Source organism: Pteropus alecto, unplaced genomic scaffold, assembly GCF_000325575.1.
Source record: "Pteropus alecto unplaced genomic scaffold, ASM32557v1 scaffold177, whole genome shotgun sequence".
NCBI classification, from domain to species: Eukaryota; Metazoa; Chordata; class Mammalia; order Chiroptera; family Pteropodidae; genus Pteropus; species Pteropus alecto.
Window position 1 is genome coordinate 2,009,888 of NW_006442207.1, and position 18,413 is coordinate 2,028,300.

Here is an 18,413-nt window from a genome sequence, read left to right on the forward strand (position 1 = left end):
ACTTCAGAATTATGGTAGGAAAAATCTGGAAACCTTCTGAGTGTCTACACATTGGGTCCTTGCAAAAAAGTACGTGTGGTCCCCCTCACAGTGAAATACCAAGTAACCACTCAAGAAAATTACATAGAGCAGTTGTTTACCGTGGAAAAATACCCAAGACATATTATTCTTCAGCGAAACCAAAGCTCGCAGAACAGCATGTCTGTTATGATCCGATCTAGGAAAACAAACAAATTAATTAAAAAGGCTATACATCCATGTCCAAGTGCAAAATGCAGACATGTCCGTTCTGGATGGGTGGGGGGGAGGGGAGTGTGGGAGGGTGAAGATTTTTACTTTCCACTTGCGATTGTATGCCCTTCCCTGTTTTATGAAGCGTTTTTGCCACAAGCTTCTATTGCTCCTTTCTCATAATTTTAACCATGAGATATATCACACATACAGAAGAGGGCACAAAATATATCCTTGCAGTATCATGAAGAATTGTCCAGTGAGCCCAACGTGAACGCCGACCCAGGTCAAGTGATAAAGCCCAGCCGGAAGCCCCAGACCTGCTAGGTGCCTCTCCTCGGTCACAATCACCACCCATCTCCTTGAGGTGACCAGTCTCCTGACTGGTTTGATCATCTCTTCCTTGCTCTTCCTTATAATTTTACCATCTATGGTCTTTACATTTCCCTAAAAATATAATCGAATTTTGTCTATTTTTTATCTTTTTTAAGTGGAATCATTCTGTAGATATTCTTTCTTTATCTGGTTCTTTTGTATAACATCGCTGGTGAGTCTACGGCCATGCTACCTCGAACAAGCCTGATCCCATCTAATCTCGGAAGCTAAGCAGGGTCGGGCCTGGTTAGTACTTGGATGGGAGACCACCTAGGAAGACCAGGTGCTGCAGGCATAAAAAGTAAAAAAAAAAAAAAAAGAGAGAGATTGTAACCAGACAAGGTCCTTGCAATCTATGAGGTCAACCAAGGGTTGCCTCGCCTAAAAAAAATAAAAATGAAAAAAAATATCGCTGATGAGATTCAACCATATCATGTATAACTGAAGTCTATTCATGTTCACTGCTGAATAGGATTCCCTTGTATGACCATATCACAATTTGTCTATTCTGGGGATAGACATTGCGGCATCCCCCATTTGGGGCTATTATTAGCAACACTGCTCTCTCACCACCCAGGACTTGAACCCATGCCAGTCTGAACCCCGGCCCTTACCCCACAAACCACGCTGCCTCACCTGAGCTGCCTCACGGCCTGACGCAGTCCGTGGCCTCTGAGCACTCTGTCCTGCGGCCGTCTCTGTGAACCCCCAGGAGACAAGACCGAGTTTCATTAAATGTCCTGACCCTCCCTCCGCACACACACGCTCACAGAACTCAGCACGAGGCTTTGCACACTGAGATGTGCACAATCATTGCCCAGTGGGTTTAATTTGGGTAAAGGTGTTCTTTTGTGGCAAACCATCCCAATAAGTATTAAAGATTTTTTTTTGTTTTTTCTTTTTTCTTTTTTTTTGCCTTACTACAAAAGTAACATATATCGATTGCAAAAAGTTTCCCTTTCAGTAGTTCAAAGTTGTCCAGCGTGGGAATGCACAGGCACTGACCTACTTGCTCCCGGTCGATGGACATTCGCACTGTTGGCCCATGATAAATAACGCCACAGTGCACAGTCCCTACGACCACACCTTTCCATACCTGTGTAACTATCACCTTCAGGAAAACATCAGTTGAGGTATACGTAGTAGGGTCAAAGAGGAGGAAATCTCCCACTGTGGGTAAGGCCCATTTCAAACACCCTTTCTCAGCCTCCCACGCTGCTTCCTGACTAGCACGTGGTTGGAAGCGGTTCCGCTTCCGGGGCGTGTCCTTGGGCCCCCGGCAGCTGAAGGAGAAGGTGGAGTCCGTGCAAAAATGCGACGACCAACCAGCTGCTTCAGATCTTGACACGGTCCTTTCTCTCTGCTCCCTGCAGCTCACATCTCCTCAGAGGTGGACAGAAGGGCTGGGTGGCAGCCGTGCAGTGCTGGTGACGCTTTACGCCACACATCCCCAGAAGGAAGGGGTCCCCCAAAGCTATTGAAACCAAGAGGCCGTTAATCCTACAAGTCCGGCAGCAAATGCTCCATCCTCCCGTCTCTGCCGCAGGCCCACTGCGCGCCTGGGACCGTGCAGAGCAAAGTGGGAGTCGTGGCCTGGGCGACCTGCGATCCTCCGATCTCTGGATGGATCCCACGAGGATGAGGCAAGAGAGCACATTTCAGCAGCCCCATGGGGGGGACGACATCACCAAGTTCAGGGTGTTTTAATAGAAGTTGTTCTGCAATCCAGAATCTCTCTTTGCTCTTTGCAGCAATTCGACCTTCAGGGGGAAAGGCACCATCCATAACAAAATAATAAACACAAGACTCAGCCTAGGGATAAACTTATCGGCTTGAACCTCGAGTGGGCCCAGGCAGCACGATGGCCGTAAATGAGATTGTCTGGGTGTGCTGCGTTAATAAACCTTTCCTGCGGCTGTTCTACACGAGAGACAGTCAATAAAACGCCCTGTGCCCAACCTATTCCGGTTTCCCTGCCCAGACAGTGTAAATGGCTTTTCGGAAAGACTCGAGTCGCCTCTGACATCGGGCCTGCTGCCTCTCAGTCACCTGTTGAGAAAGAAGGGGGGAGGGTGAAGCCAAGGGAGGACGGGCAGGTGTCAGAGGGCCTGCTCCATGCACCGCCCACCAGGCACAGAGTAGCGGGGCAGGGCCCAGGGAGCGACAGCATCGCCAGGGCCCCGGCCCCTCACCTACTCCCATTCTTCAGCAACCGTCACGCTCTGAGCCCCCATAGTCCAGTGGGCAGAGCCCACAGACCCCGAGTCATCTCGGGGCAGCTGTGTGGAGGCCCACATGGGCAGGGAGGGCGCGGTCCCCGAAGGCTGGTCCCCTGGCCACGAGGAAGGGGCCAGGGCGGGGCCACGAGGCCCAGGCAGATCTGGAGTCTAAGACGGGCGGATGTCTCAGAAGCGACGCCCTGGGTCTAATCTCTTTCCAACGCTAGCCCAGCGAAGTTCCTTACTTTACTCAAAATGAAGGCAGGGCGTCCGCCAGCCAGGCAGGGATGCTTCCTGACACAGCTGCCGCTGCTTCGGCCTCTCTGTGGCTGAACAGCCAGAGAAGTTGCCGTCTCCTTAGCGGTCAACATCACAGAACAGCCGGTCTGGAAAAAGCCCTCGGAAACTCTGGGCCAGTGGTTTTTATTCCCAACCCATTCTCTGTCTCTCTTTTCAAATTATGGACTACTTTTTTTCAAACAAGTTGTAGGGAAGCAGAACATATGAAACAGAGCAAGGCAAAGCTACTTTCCCAAAACAGAGGTCAGCGACTGGAACCTTTGCCTGGGTTTCGGAAAGCACCATATGAAAATCCCTGGGTCACTTCAGCCTGAGTGTTGTACCCTGGGGAAACTGAGGCACGGAGAAGTAGGCCTAATCAGAAGCTCTGGGAGAGCCTTGTACCACACTGCATCCCCTGGGCCCCGGCACACAGTAGGTGCTCAGTAAATAGCTGTTGGATAGTGACACGCAGGCGATGCTGACCACCCTCACTCACACAGTCATCTCTTTTTTGACTCTTGCGATTGCTTTTTAGTATATATGCTGAGGAAGCAAGCACCACGATTGCTCTTTAAAGAGACCACAGCGAGGCTTGAACCTCAGAGAGGCCTCTTAATTGCCTATGTTTTGAATTCATAGCATTTGAAAGGGTTTTATTGTCTGATGTAAATGGCCAGAACAAAAGCAGAGCAGAAAAGGGTTGAGGAGGATGAAAAGAAGCCAAGAGATGGAGGTGCCCTTTGTTGTCCCACATCCAAGTCAACTTCAAAGTTCTCAGTTGAACAGATGCACATTGGTCACCATGGCAACAGTCAGGCTGTCCAGGATGTCTGACCCTGGACAGCCCCCTGCCAGCCATGGCTCGTGCCTGGCTTCCAGGAAGCTAGATGGGGAGACAAGCTCGGGACCATGGTTGATGAGAAGTCTGAGGACTCACTCAGCCCGGTTCCTCTATCATCCAGCTGTCTTCTCGGGTCTGTGGCAGGGAGAGAGGGGTCTGGATCACCAACCCTACTGGATGCACCTTTGCCCAGCAATCACGCATGAGCACCCACTAAGCGCCTGTGCATCAGAAGTGCTCTCTTAAGGGCTATACCTCTAGTGCCTGGCACGCAGTGCTCACTCACAAGGGTGTGTGAATGAGTAAATGAATGGATAAGCAACCAGAGTCACCTGGGAGCTTCTAAAATGCCGGGCCCTACCTGAAATTGGCTGCATCAGAATCTCTGGGAGGTACACTCAAAATTGGGGCGGGGGGGGTGCTTCTTAAAAGCCACACACGTGCCTCTCAAGTCACAGTGGGAAAGAAAAGAAAGCCAAGTCGAGGCAGCCTCCCAGGCCTCTGACTTGAGCAACTGGAACGCTGGGGCTGCGGCTCTCAGGATGAGGAAGAACAGGACCCACGAACAAGATTAGAGCTCGGTCTTGGACAGGTCAGTTAGAGGTGCTGGCAAAGCCGTTTTGAATCTGGAGTTCTGGGGAGCAGCCAGGACTGGGGGTGGTATTAGTATCCACAGAGTAGATGAGGCCCGAGGGAGGGAGTGGAGACGGGGAAGAAGCAAAGGGCTCCACGTGGAAACACTGGAGCACGGAGAACAATGAGGGGGGCCCAGCAAAGGCAGAGAGCGAGAGAGACAGAGAGACAGACAGAGACAGAGAGACAGACAGAGAGACAGAGAGAGAGACAGAGAGAGAGACAGAGAGACAGACAGAGAGACAGACAGAGAGACAGAGACAGACAGACTGAGAGACAGACAGAGAGACAGACAGAGAGAGAGAGAGGGCACCCATCGGGCAATCTTGCGTAAGCCCAGAGAAGGTGACAGACAGGCTGGGGAAGAAGGGTACAGCACTACGTGGGGAGCTGGGGAAGAATGCCTCCCATCCCACGTGCACTGGAGTGTTCACAGCTGAGGGTGCCCAACCTGGGTGGGGCTGCCCATACTGTCTGAGAACCGCAAGATCGAGACACCCCAAAATCATGGGGGCTCACTGAGAGCATCCTGCAGGCTGATGCTAAATACACTAGGCTCTTGCCTTACTATCTACCCCCTTTCTCCCAACCCCAGGCAGTGGGGCGTGGGGGGAGGGTGCTGGAGGAAGCTGAAACATGCCATTTTTGCCTCCTAATGACAATAATGGGGAAGCTAGGATTTTTTTCAAGAGCTCACAAACCTGGGCGCTGGGCTACAGCACTTCTCATGGATTATCTTGTTTGATCCTCATAACGGCCCTTGGAGGTAGGTACTATTTTTATGTCAATCTGACAGGTAAAGGAACCTGCCAAGGTCCGAGGCTGCCCAGGCAGACTGCGTCCACAGGCCGAGGTTTCAACCCCTAAGCCACACAGCCTCTTCCCGGTCAGCACTGAGAGGCCCAGGTCAGAGCGACACATCCCGCAGCCCGCGTGCCAGGGCATGGTCCTAGGGGACCAGGTCACTCCTACTTGCCACCCACCACAGCGCAGGCTCTCTTTCGGTGACAAGGCAAGACATCTGCATCCCGGAGGTCAGCAGGGCCACATGGAATGCCCAGGCCAGTCGTCTCCTCTCTGGAGAGACCCAGAAGCACTTCTCTGGGTCACTCACAGAGCAAAGTTACAGCAGGACTGGCACCCAAGCAGGTGTGTTCCCAGCGGCCCTCCCAGGAAGCACTAGGCCTCCCAAGCCGCCTTCCTGTGAGGCCTGTTCCCGCCCCGTCCCCAACTCCTTTGAGAGAGTGGCTCTTAATCTCACCAGGTGAGAATCACCTGGCAAAGTTAGAAATAGCAAGCTACAGCCCCAACACTACGGCCATTCTTGGGGTTCCAACGCTGTAGATCTCAGGTGATCAGGGCATCTGTACATTGTTGAAGGTTCTAGGTGTCCTTCTTGCAAGCTCCGGATGATCTGCCAGGCGGCCCCACTCTCCAGATTGAGGCTGGTGGATCAGGAAAGGAAGCATCCAGGGCCTAATGACAGGACATCTAGTGTTAAGTGGCTAGGACTCAGTGATAATAACATGGCACTGACCTTAGCTTGGCAGGACACGTGATCTGAAGAACAAGGGGCAGCCACGGCAAGGACAGGAGTCCGAAGCCTCCCGCCCCCCAGCACCTCGAGAGAGAGCTGCTCCGAGGACATGGGTCCGAGGTGCTGCTACCCTGGGTGTCCGCGGCTGGGGGCAGGGGTCCAAGGAGCCTCCTCCGCGGGGACCGCGGTGAGGCCAGAAGTCTGCGGCGTCCCCTCTCAGAGGGCCACGGCGGGTGACACCCACTCCCGGAGGCCCCGTCTTGGAGGCGCCTGGCGGTGGTAGAGCTGCCAGGCGCCAAGCAGCGGACAGGCCACCTGCGGAGCCGGAGCGCGGAGCCCGCGCGGTCTGGCGGCGCCACCTGGTGGTCGCCTGGGAAAGCGCGGCCCGGCCAGCCGACCCCGCCAGCTTCACAGCCCAACACCATCCTAGCGTCCTGGAGGGAGAGGTTGCTCCATCAGCTCCCCCACCGCGCGAGCGCGGAGTCCCGAGCCCGCCCGCCTGCGCCGGCCGGCCCCGGCTGCCCTTCCTTTGACAGCGCCCGCTCTCACGGCCCCTCGGGGTTCCCCGGGGTTGGGCCTCCCAGAATGACTCCCTTCATCCTCTACCTCCCCATCTTCTCCTTGGCTGTCATCTTGACCTAAATGTCCCTGAACTTCAGTTTCCTCTTCTGTTAAAAAAAAAAAAAGTGGAGAGGAGCTAACAATATCATGTGCTGGGCTGGCGGGCAACTGGACAGGACGACCCCCAAAGCCTCTGGGTCAGCGCCTCCGCCACAGGCTTTGGTCCAGGTCCTGAGAAGTCCAAGGTGAGCTGTGCATGGGGCGTTTCTGCGCCCGTGGCACAAGAATTCTTCGACGTTCCTCAGGTGTACAGGCGAGGTCGAAAACCACCAAGCAAAGGCTTGGAAGAAGGAATTCACACTCCTTCACAGGAATGCGAAGAAAATAGGGAGCTGGATATAGGGTGCAGGGGTTAGAGGGGTGAGAAGTGAGGAGCAGGAAGGCATTCCGAGCCGTGTCCTGAGAACCACAGAGTAGCCACTAGCGAATGAAAGAAGCCAGTGATCATGACCTTTAATTTGTATCTGTGTCCCTGATAAGCTCCATGTTTGCATTTGAACATCTCTTTCTACTGAATCCAGAAGGGAGTGGCTGAGAGATTCATCACCACCTGTAACTAATTACCTGCACTTTCTAGGGCTGTACCTGATTCTTCTTTGAGCCTGGGAAAACAGCATGCACCCGGTGCATTTTGAAATGAACTTGGAAGAGCCCTTCAAACCATACCTGCTTCCTTTGTTTTCGAACTAGAATCTCCTGGCACTTTTCATTGGTTCTCGTAATTGTTGTTTTATACCCTGTAGCAAAACTCACCATTTACCTAGGGATGGACTCATTTTGCTAATCACGGGATGCAGATGGATTTTCTCAAGATTCTCTCAGAGAAACTCTGACTCTCTCAAATCAGTCATTTCTCATAACTAACCAAGGAAACAGTAAGACCCATGTGTATGCCGACCAATTCACACACTGTCTCGTTACATCCTCTCCCAGGACTAGAACTTTGGTCCATAGGCTTTGCGGCCACAGAGTGGCAACCTGGGACAGGGAGGATGAAGGCAGCAAATACAGGTGTGCTTGTGAGCAACTGAGGCTCCATTCAGCTGGGGAACAGTGTTATCCATGCCCTAGACTTAAAGCGTGGGAGGGGCAACAAGCTGGGCACTGTATACCTCTCCAGTCACTCCCACGGGGCTTAACTCCTTGGCACTTCTAGCCTGCCCTGCACATGCCAATGCTTCGGTGGCCAGAGAAAGTTTTCAGGCAAAGGAAGCTGGAGAACTAGGGCATATAGGTGGGGCGCACACAGCATCTGGCACACAGACTGGCCCATTCACAAGCCGACTCATTCATGAACAGCTCAGGAGTGTATCTTCCCCGTGTGTGCCAACCCTCTCGTGTACCAATCCATTTGCTTAAGCATCGACACTTTCACGTGCCAACTCATCCAGGAGGTGCTAATCACGTGCCACCTAGTGATAACATCGTTCTGCACAAAATCTGGCATTCAGGAAGTAGCCCCATCCACTGTGAACACAGGTGACAGTTCCACTCAGTGGCATCGGCGTATTTCACAAGGGCTGGGATGGGGCTGATCTCACGCGTATTCACGCAGTCATTTAGGAAAAGAGGGCTGCTCAGACTGGCTCTGTTCATCCAGGGTAAACAGGAAGCAGCTGCGGAAGATTTCAATTTAGCATGAAGTACAAATTGCAAGAACAAAGGTAATTTTTTTTCTCGTGTTGCAAGAAAACTGGTGACTTCCATAAGATTGTTTCATCTACAGACAGCGGTGCTTTTTAAAAGTGAAAACAGGGAAATTAATTGGACTTTGAGGGAATGGCGATACTTTCTGTCTAACGTCCTGATACAGAGGGCATTGGCCACATTTCTGCAGGGCCTCAAGACTGAAATCGGCCCTCATGCACGCCCCAAGGTCTCAGGTGACAGGCCGCAGTGCCACCAGTTTTAATGCCACTGCCCCAAAAGACAAGGCAAGGAAACCAGCTGAGCCCTCCCACGTCATACAAGAGACAGCAGAGCCTTCACTTTTTAGCCGCGTCCTAAAACGTCCCTTTTGTGAAGAGCAGAATGAGATTTTTGTAGAAGCGAATCAGCCTGTTCTGCACCAGCTTGAAGGCGATGCACACAATCTCCATCCCAACGATGATGTAGAGGGAGAAGAACAGGAAGAAGTGAGGGTGTTCTAAAATGGTATCCCCAAAGCCAATGGTGGTCAGCGTGACGAAGCAGAAGTAGAAGGCGCCCTCGAAGTCCATGTGCTTCTCCCAGGTGGGCAGGATGGCGGCTGCACAGGAGATGTAGGCGAAAACAATGAGGGCGATGATGGGCAGGGGGACGTCCAGCTGCTCCACCTGCTGTCCCACCTCGTCCAGGTTGCTGATGATGGAGTATGAGAGTCTCCCGGACACCAGCTCGGGACACGAGTTCCTCCTCTCCGCGGCCTGTGACGGCGGTCGCAGTGTGTTCTGTTTCTCGCGTGCAAGAAGCCTCTCAAGCAGCTCCATGTTGATGCTTGGGGCCAAGGAACACCTGCCAGGGGTGGGGCCAGTGAGCTCTTGGCCATCGATGACGATCCTGGGGATGGCTTGGTCCACGGGCTTGGTGTCAGGCTTTCTCCTGCAAAGCAGTCTGGAGCACCATTTGGGAAGGTGAGGGCTGAGGAACAGGAGTTTTCGGAACCGATTGTAAGATGTGGATAAGATGGTTGCCAGGATGTCACCTGTGTCCGTGAGGACCAGGACCATCAGGGGAATGCCAAAGAGCGCGTAGAGCATGCACAAATACTTGCCGAGCCTGGTGACGGGATAGATATGGCCGTAACCTGAGAAAGAGGGCAGAGACTGGGATTGTCATGTGCTCCTCCCCCTCCCAAAAAAGCTTTAAAGAGACTTCTGCCATTTCCCCGCCTTGGCATTGACACAACGCGTTTGCAAATATTCATCCTAAAACACTCATCCACTTACGTGGCTCCCCCCGCTTCGGTAGGGGGAGCTGGAGTGACACGCTGAGCTTTTCCTTATGATAAGGAACAACTCGTGTCCAGGTCGTTGACCTGAAATGGCCTTGGCAGGGGACAGGCACGTGTTTGGGGGTGAGCTCGTTGCCTTTCATTCTGCCGTGGCCGTTTCTGAGCACCCACATGAGGATGGACCCAGTTCATCCGAAGGACAGGATGAGCACAGGCAAGAGGGTGCAGATGGCTTTGCAATCGTACCCATCACCTCCATGCCCAGTTCATCCGAAGGACAGGATGAGCACAGGCTGCAGATGGCTTTGCAATCGTACCCATCACCTCCATCATCCTCCATGAAGGCACTGGTTTCTAAGAAGCCACCCTGGTCCTTCTTGGAATGTCTGGGCCTCTTAATTTGTTTGCTTCTATATAATAGGCAATTATTATGTACCAACAATGGGTACAGCAGTGTATTTGGGACAGTAGGAAGATGGAAGGTGAATAAAATACAATGGCTGCCCTCAGTGACTTCAATGAACAGAAGGAAGTTTTTGTATTTAATGCCCATGTTTAATTTTTTATGTCATAAAGGATAATTAATACGGAAAATCCAATTCAATTATGTAAATTAATTTGAAGGCAATCGCTAGGCTGCCGACGCCCCAAGCTCCTTGAGGGCTGCAGCTCTGCGTGGCAGACTCTGGCCTCTGACTCCGCCCTCCAGGGCTGTGCTGGTGCTTCAGTTGCCCATGGCACCAGGGTCCTGGGAGAGGACAGTGGTCCTCAATGGTCTTAGCAGTTTGCACCTGTTCCAGAGCGCTCCACGCCACCCTGGCTGGTTCCATAGGTGCCAGATGACGGCAGGGCAGTTAACTCTGTATGTGCATTCATGTTAGAGGTGTGTTTTGAGTGCTGACTGAGTGTGCTGGGGACACAGTGCTGAGCAAATTATGGGATCCAACCCCACCGAGTTCTGGTTCGGCACAGGAGGCAGTGACGAGTCCAACAACGTCACTAGTGAGTATGGAATTACAGCTGGAGACCAAGAATGGGACATAAAAAAGCAGGCCATTGGGTGAGCGATTAGCACAAAGACACCCAGCCTGGATCTCGCATTTCTTGAGCATCTACTTTATACTAGGCTCTTGTGGATGAGGTTGGGGGTCCACAGGGAGCAGGCAGAGGTCTCGCCCTCTGGGAGCTCCTAGATGACAGGGATTCATAGCCTTGAGCTTGGCTCTCCTCCCTCCCGGCAGGATGCAGTAAGGACCCAACGGGTACAGGCTCTGGGGTCCGAAGTGGGGACCGCATCAGCTAAGTGTCCCATTCAACACCGGGTTTGTTCCCTGGGGCTGGCCTCCTGAGAGAGTGCCGAGGCGTTTGATTGCCTCTATTCCCCTTCCTTGTTCCCTGAAGGTCACCAGCAGCTGCGGGCCTCCCCTCAAGGATGGGAAGTTGCAGGCGTGGCCTCTGGACGGCTTCTTATGCAGGCTTCAGTGAAAGCCCAGAAACACTGAGGAGATCACAGTGGGGGCAGGATTTAAGGGAGAGGAAGGACGGGGTCAGGGTGGGCCATAGATGGGATGGCCAGGCCTGCGGGGTTTCCCAGGACGTGGGGCTTCCGGTGCCAGAGCCATGCCATTCCCGGGCCAACCAGGGAGTAGGTCGCTCTAGCCATGGAGGAGGGCATGGAGAGATCCCCCGGGGCAGGGACAAGGAGGGAGGGGGTGCCAGGAGCTCAGAGGGGCCAGGCCATGATGTCCCAGAGGAGTCCGGGCCCTGGGTGTTAGCAAAGATCCCCATGCCCAAGCATGTCATGGGCCCCACAGAGCCAACAGCCCTTAAGGATATCAGCAGCGGCCATGAGGACTTATAGATAGGGGTGACCGTGTTTTCCAGACAGTCGATAAGCCCCCAGGTCTAGTGCACCCCCAGAAAAGTCAGGAGAGACTCCACAGCAGAAATTCCCCAGACGCAAGTACGGGTCAGATCTTTTTTGGTTTTTTTTCCCCTAAGGAAAGAATATCACCTTTCTGACGAGATTTATAAAACGCTTTTTGGAGTCAAAATTCCCTGCATAGCAAAACCCCTAATGCTGGCAACCACCATTACCACCACATTGAATGGACAATCAGGTGACGTGTCCAGGGTCACACAGCCCCCGGGTGACAAGAGTAGGAACCCCTCACCCGAAGTCCTCCCCCGACACACATGCCCAACCCAGTGCTCTCCTTGACAAAGGTGGGTTTAGCAGATTATAAGAAAAGACTTCATGGCTGCCTCTGGGTGGGGTATGTTTACAATCCAGAAGACACGCTGCATTTTAGAAAACTCATCAAGGAAGCAAGTCTTAGAGAGCACACCTCCCCTGTGAAGGAAATGTATTAACTATCCTGATTACTGAATGCTGAAATGCATAACAGAAAATCATATCATTTCTTCTAGTGCACTTATAGAGTCCATAACGATCAGTCCACTCCACTTAGGCTGTGAGGGCTTAATAGCCCAGGCACTTATCTCTCTAATCCAAGGGGGCTGACCCAATTGGAAATGACTGGGGATTGGCCAACCTCACACCTCTCAGGTGTCCCTTCCCCGGCATCAAGGCCAGGTGCATTTCAGGTGACCCAGAGATGCAGAGCAGGACACAGCATTACCAGCAGGACCTTCAAACATCATTATCGATTACAGGCAGTGCAGAACCTTCCCCAACATCCTCTTCCAGTTGTAATTACCGGACAGCCTGATAGCCTAATCGACTTGTCCTGTGGGTAGTAACGTCATTGTCTTGGGATTTAAACCAAGCTAATTCCCATTAGATCAGTGGTTTGCAGCCTGGACTCCCAATAGCACCGCCTGGAGGACACTGGAAAAGACTGATGCGTGGGCCCGTTCCCAGAGATTCTGACTTGATTGGTGGGGAGTGGGGGCCAGGAATGGGAGCTTCTAAAAGACATCCTAGTGATCCTGAAGGGCAGCCAGGGCCGAGAACACCAGCATCGAGTCACTGCTTCTCACGTGTTCATGTGCGTCAGAATTACCCAGAGAACTTGTTGAAACACAGGTCGCTGGGCCCCACATCCATGGTTTCTGACTCAGTAGGTGTCGGATGGGGCCTGAGAATTAACTTGAATTCCTGACACATTCTCGGATGAGGCTCAGGCTACTGGTCCAGGGCCCATCGTTTGATAACCATTGCACTGGGTCAGTGGCTCTCAGTAGGGGGCAATTTTGCCCCCCAGGGGACCTTCGTTGAAGCCTGGAGATATTTTGGCTGTTAGAACTGGTGTGTACCACGGAGGAAGAGGTGGGTACATCCAGTGGATAGAGGCCAGGGATGCTGCTAAACATCCTGCAATGCACAGGATGATCACCCACAGCAAAGAATCATCTAGTGCAAAAAGAATCATCTAGTGCAAGATGCCAATAGTGACAAGACTTAGAAACGCCGCATGTGATCAATCCCCCGAAGTTCTGGCGAGAAAAACCAAACCAAACCGTGTACTCCTGGCCCCCTGCTCACTGCCAGCATCTTCCCCATAGTGGCTGCTCCTTGTGACTGCTGCCCCCTTAAAGTGTTCTCTTGAGCTGTAGGCCCCCCTGAAAAGGGCAGCTATGCCCTGCCTCTGCCTCACTGGCAATGACCTCCCTGTCAGAGCCTTAGCCCGCTGCTGAATGGGACAGTCATAGGGTTGAGAATTAAATAAGATAATGCATATAAAGCACGTTCGCAGCGGTCCGGCGCTCGTCAGTGCTCAGGAGCGTAGCTGTTGCTATTGTTTCTGCGCGTTACTCCCACTGTACCCGGCGACTGAGACCAGTTCCGAAAGAAACCACCTGGGGGCGCTGGTGACAACGAAACCCACCTCCTCCCGCTGCCCTTTGCCCAGAGGTCTGTCTAGACCCGCATACCCAGCAGGGCCGAGTGTCTCCACCTGGAGGCGCGACTGGAGCCTCAACCTTGACGCCCTGAATCATCACCGCCACTCCAGGTCCAGAGTCGCCCAAGCCCACCCAGGCTACCCACCCAAGCTAGAGACCTTGGCGTCTTCCTCCTCCTCCTCCTCCCCTTCGCATCTGCCCACCGCGGACTTTCCTTAAAGTCCTCCTTCAACTCGCCCCTCTCCATCCTCATGACCGTCGTCCTAGATCAGGCCACCGCTGTCATCTCTCTCCAAGGCTGTTGCAGAAACCTCCCTTCTGGTCTCCCTGCTGCCTTTCTTACCCTCTCTGGCCAACCTCCATGCTGGAGCTGGAGTGATCTTTCTAGAATGCTGAGCTAGCATGTCCTTCCCTTGCTTAAAACCCTCTGGACGCTGGCCACTGCCCTGAGGACAAACCCAACCTCCTTAGCTGGGCGGGCAGAGCCTTCCCCAGGTCGGGCCCCTCCTCTCTCTCTCTCACGGGCCCAGCCCTAACTCCACCTCCCTGCAATGCTGGGCACATTCCTTGGCGCATCCGTCCTCTGGGCCTGGGGTGCTGTCTTCAGGCCTCGCCTTCGCCCACGCTGGTGCCTCCTGCTCCCGCCTCTGCCTCGCGTAGCTGTCATCCCCTCCAGGGAGGCTTTAACAGGTGCTCACCACTTCAGTCTTGCCTCTCAATTTCACGCCTCGCCTTTGCCCACGCTGGTGCCTCCTGCTCCCGCCTCTGCCTCGCGTAGCTGTCATCCCCTCCAGGGAGGCTTTAACAGGTGCTCACCACTTCAGTCTTGCCTCTCAGATCACCCCCAAGCCTGCGGCAGCTGCCCCAACTCTGTGCTCCCACAAAACCCCGAGCACATCACATGCTGACCATGTCTGGGTGCCCGGGGGCCTGGGCTGGCAGGTGCTGTTGGCAGGCGGTGTTTTGTACAGAGCACTCAGCTGAGGGGCCAGGAGGGGCTGGATTGCAGCCCACGCCCAGCTGGTGGGGGGGGTCTACGCCCAGGCTTGGTGCTGCACCCCCCTGAAGGAAGGGCATTCTTTTCTAATTCGCACGAAGATGCCTTATGGGCCAGTGACAGCCCTGCTCTCTGCTGCGTCCCCGGAGCTGGGAACAGTGCCCACCTATGCACAGTAGGACTGGCACAGTGTAGGCCTTCCACAGTAAATGAATGGAATGTTCCAGCGAATGAATGGAATGTTCCAGCATCCTCACCAAGGGTCACCAGCATCCCCCTTCCCGCCACCCCTCGACCCCAGGTCTCTCTGCCAGGCCCAACCTTGCCCTTGAACTTACCCACGGTGCTGATCACAGTGCAGCAGAAAAAGAGCGAGCTCAGAAAGGACCAGTCCGTAGACCTGCTAAACCACTGGGGCTTCACCTTCAGCAGCAGCTCCCCGAGATCCCGCTTCTTGCCTTCCATAACTCAAGAAAGAGAGGGCCAGAGTGAGGGAGAGGGTTCCGCCCTTCAAGACAGGTCCTGCCCAGGTGAACGGGAGTCTTCCCCAGGGACCAGCAGCCCCCCCCCCCGCCCCGCCCATCTTATGGGCCCATCAGCACCAAAACTTGGCTCTCAGAGCCCGGCTTTTAAATGTCTCTGCAGTTAGGTCCTGCTCCAGTGCCTGCAGACAGCACCCGAGGGAGAGGCCCCAGGGGTCTGGTGTGAGCTCAGCCATGGGACGGCTGTCTGAATTTTCTGAGCCTCCGTTCCTTCCACCTTGCAAAGGAGCATGCTAACTTCTGCTCTCTCTCTCACCAGATGCTTGTGAACTTAAAGCAAAAAGGCTCTTATGCAATGCAAGCTGCTACATGGCTGCAACCCGCACCCACTCCTGGAGGTCGTTACGCTTGATGGAGGCTGGTGATTGTGCCGGAATCTGTAGGCACCCGCTGCCTGAGGATGTCTGGGGTGGTTGGCAGAAACAGGTCTGGGAGCCCTGGCTTCTCAGGGGATTCCCAAATGGTTCTTTTAGCCTAGCAGCCAGTGGCTTTGGGGATCCTGGGAGCCACCTGCCAGACTCTGGAACAGTTAGTTGTAAGAGGATGTCTCAGAGACTGGCGTACAATACAAAGTCGCAGCTCACTTGAATGGGCACCAACCTGGGAGCCCAGACCTGCATTTTACACCCAGCCCTGACAGTGACTACTTCCCATAGCCTTGGCCTGGAGGCTTCTTTCTGAGCCTCAGTTTCCCCACCCGGGAGGCAGCATGACGTGGTGGTGGAAAGCTCTGGCTCAGGAGTCCAATGCTTGGGGTTGGATGCCTGGCTCCACTTTCCAATGCGTGACCTCGGGCAAGCTGCTTAACTCCCAGTGCTTTGGTTTCTTAATCGGTAAAAGGGGCACAGGTCACGCCCGCCTCATAGGGTTGGTATGAGGAGGAAGCGAGCTAATGCATAGAAAATGTTTGGCACAGGGTCTGCGCTTAGTGCTTATTGAGCATTTTAATCTCCATTGAAAATCGGTACAAAATGAGGTTGGACCAGCTATGTGTTCCCATACCATTCTGAGCAACAGAATCACCTGGGAAACTTTTAAATGATCAGATTCTGAGCTCAGGCCCAAAGATCTTGATTAAGTGGATTTGGGGAAGAGCCTGGGAACGCATATTTTAGACAGAGATGCGTGGCCAGGTTTGGAAAGCCCTGAACTTGTTGACAGTCTAGACCCAGTGATGGCTCAGAGTGTCTGAGCAGCAGTGATGGCAGATGTCATCTCCCAGGTCTGTTTAGTAGGATGCGTCTGTCTACTACAGATGCAGAGAGAAGGAGCAGGGCCCTCCACGGAGGGGAGACTGCCTCCTGTGACCAGCCTCTAGGCAGCCCCAGACAAAAGGAAGGACCTGCCTCTAGTAGAAATAAGCAACTGAATGCAAACGAATACAGTAAGAATATATATACAGTGCCTTGTGCCTACCAAGAGGCTTCATGTTTGTTACCTTGGTCCCTGTGATTGTAGGTCCCCTTATGTCCAGCACACTGAGACCCAGAGAGGGTAACAGTTCTGCCTGGGATCACATGACAAGCTGGGAGAGCCACGAGGACTAGAACCAGGCTTCCAAGTTCTTCTCACAATCCCTGCCCCATCCCCTGAGTTCAACAACAGAAAGGGCTGTTTGAAACAGGAGGTGAGAGAATAGGGGGGCAGGCCGCTATCTTGGGTGTCCAAGCCCAATTTGGATCGTTCCTTGAACTCTAGTCCCTGTAAACTGAGTCATGGGGTGTAACAAGCATAGTTCTGAGGACCAGGTTAGGAGACCCTACCCCAGATCCAGTCACCCACCCACCCCACCCCACCTCACCCAATCTCCAGCAATTCACCCTCCCCAGAGCCAGCGGGTCTGGGTGGGGCTGGGAGCTGAGGCAAAGGGACAGGACTGCTCTCCAGAGTAGCTGCTGGGTGCTCACGCTTTTCCTACATTCTTCACAGTAACCCCAAGAAGCCGTTATTCTCCCCATTTACAGAGGAGAAAACTGAGGCTCAGAGAGGAGAAGCCACTGGCCTAAGGTCACCCAGGAAAGGGGAGGCTACGCACAAAAGGCTCTCAGACCCAGCCTCCCATAAGGGAGCCCTCTGCTGTCTGGGGGCTGCCCCCGCCCACGGAGAAGAGGCCGCCCTGCCCAGGTGAGCCACATACCAGTCCTGTTGCATGTCAACGTGCTGCAGAGCTTCCCCAAGAACTCCTCGAACTCCTGGTCATCGGCCCCCAGGTCCTGGCTCCCCTCAATGGCTGAGAAGAGCACAGCACCCACCAGGGCATAGGTCACCAGAGAACAGAGGAAGCAGAGGCGAGGAACGAGCTTCTCCAGGGCCTGCTGGCAGCACTTCCTGGCCTGGGGTGGCCCTGCAGCCTCCATCCTTCCAGGACCTCGCAGGACCGGAGGTGCTGGTAGAAGAGGCAGGAGCACCCAGGCCCCTCCAGGAGGAGGAGGGTGGGGGTGCGCCCCGGGAATGTCCAGGCTCCAGCGCTAAGTGGATGATGCGTGCGCATCCCCCCAAGGACTCGGAGCGGTCGGAGCTCATCGCTTTCAGTTCATCTGAGTTACTCAGATGGTGCCCCTCCCCAGCGCCCCAAATTGCTATTGATCCACCAGGCCGACGGGCGCCCAGCGGCCCGGCCAGCCCAAGAGCCGCCTCTGGGAGGAGGGCGTGGTCATCAGTTGTGCTTTGGCGTTTCTCATCCCAAAGCTGCAGTTTTGACTTCCAGGTACTAAATCTGACTTTTGGTTTTTAGTCAAGTGATTGTCCTTCCTGAGGGTTGTCTGTGGTACCTGGTCTCTTGGACGGATAGTAGTAGTAGTAATAATAATAACAATAATAATAATAATAATAATAATAACAACAACAACAACAACAACAACGACAACTACTACTACTACTGCAGACAGAGCTCCACAGTTTACAAAGGGCCTTTATCCTGTGCGGACCTAATTATTGGTCCATACCCGCCCTTGCCGTGACCTAATGCAGGCAGAGCGGACCTCCTCGCCCCTCGCTGTTGGACTAGCCCAAGCGACTTGCTCCGGTCAATAGGATGTTAACAGACGTGACGTGAGCAGGGGCTTGCAATGTGCTTTTGCAGGTGGGCTTGCTCAGCTGGGCCCTGTCTCAGCCATGAGAAAATGTGCCCCAGACGGTAGATGTGAGATGTGTACACATTCAGATTTCCTTTCACGAAGAGATTTTCTGTGCAGCTTTGTGACTGCCTCCAGCTGTTCGTTCTTTCGGGGTTCACTCTCAGCTTCAAACCCTCTTCTGGGGAAGCTCCTGCCCAACCACTGAGCAAGCTGAGGGTGCATCCTGGGGTGGGATGTCGGTAGTAGAGGAGGCTGTGCA

At 53.8% G+C, this 18,413-nt stretch overlaps 1 protein-coding gene and 1 pseudogene across 1 annotated transcript; one reads left to right on the forward strand and one right to left on the reverse strand.

Moving 5' to 3' along the window:
- The first annotated feature begins 782 nt into the window (after nucleotides 1–782).
- On the forward strand, nucleotides 783–901 carry LOC112470215 (annotated as a pseudogene).
- Nucleotides 902–8,742: 7,841 nt separating this feature from the next.
- Nucleotides 8,743–17,508, reverse strand: KCNK18 (potassium two pore domain channel subfamily K member 18). The gene is made up of 3 exons (XM_006920933.2): nucleotides 17,215–17,508; nucleotides 14,874–15,002; nucleotides 8,743–9,524 (listed from the first exon to the last, which is right to left on the reverse strand). Exons 1-3 carry the CDS (start codon nucleotides 17,432–17,434, stop codon nucleotides 8,743–8,745), a joined length of 1,131 nt encoding a protein of 376 aa, XP_006920995.1. The 5' UTR covers nucleotides 17,435–17,508.
- Nucleotides 17,509–18,413: the final 905 nt, after the last annotated feature.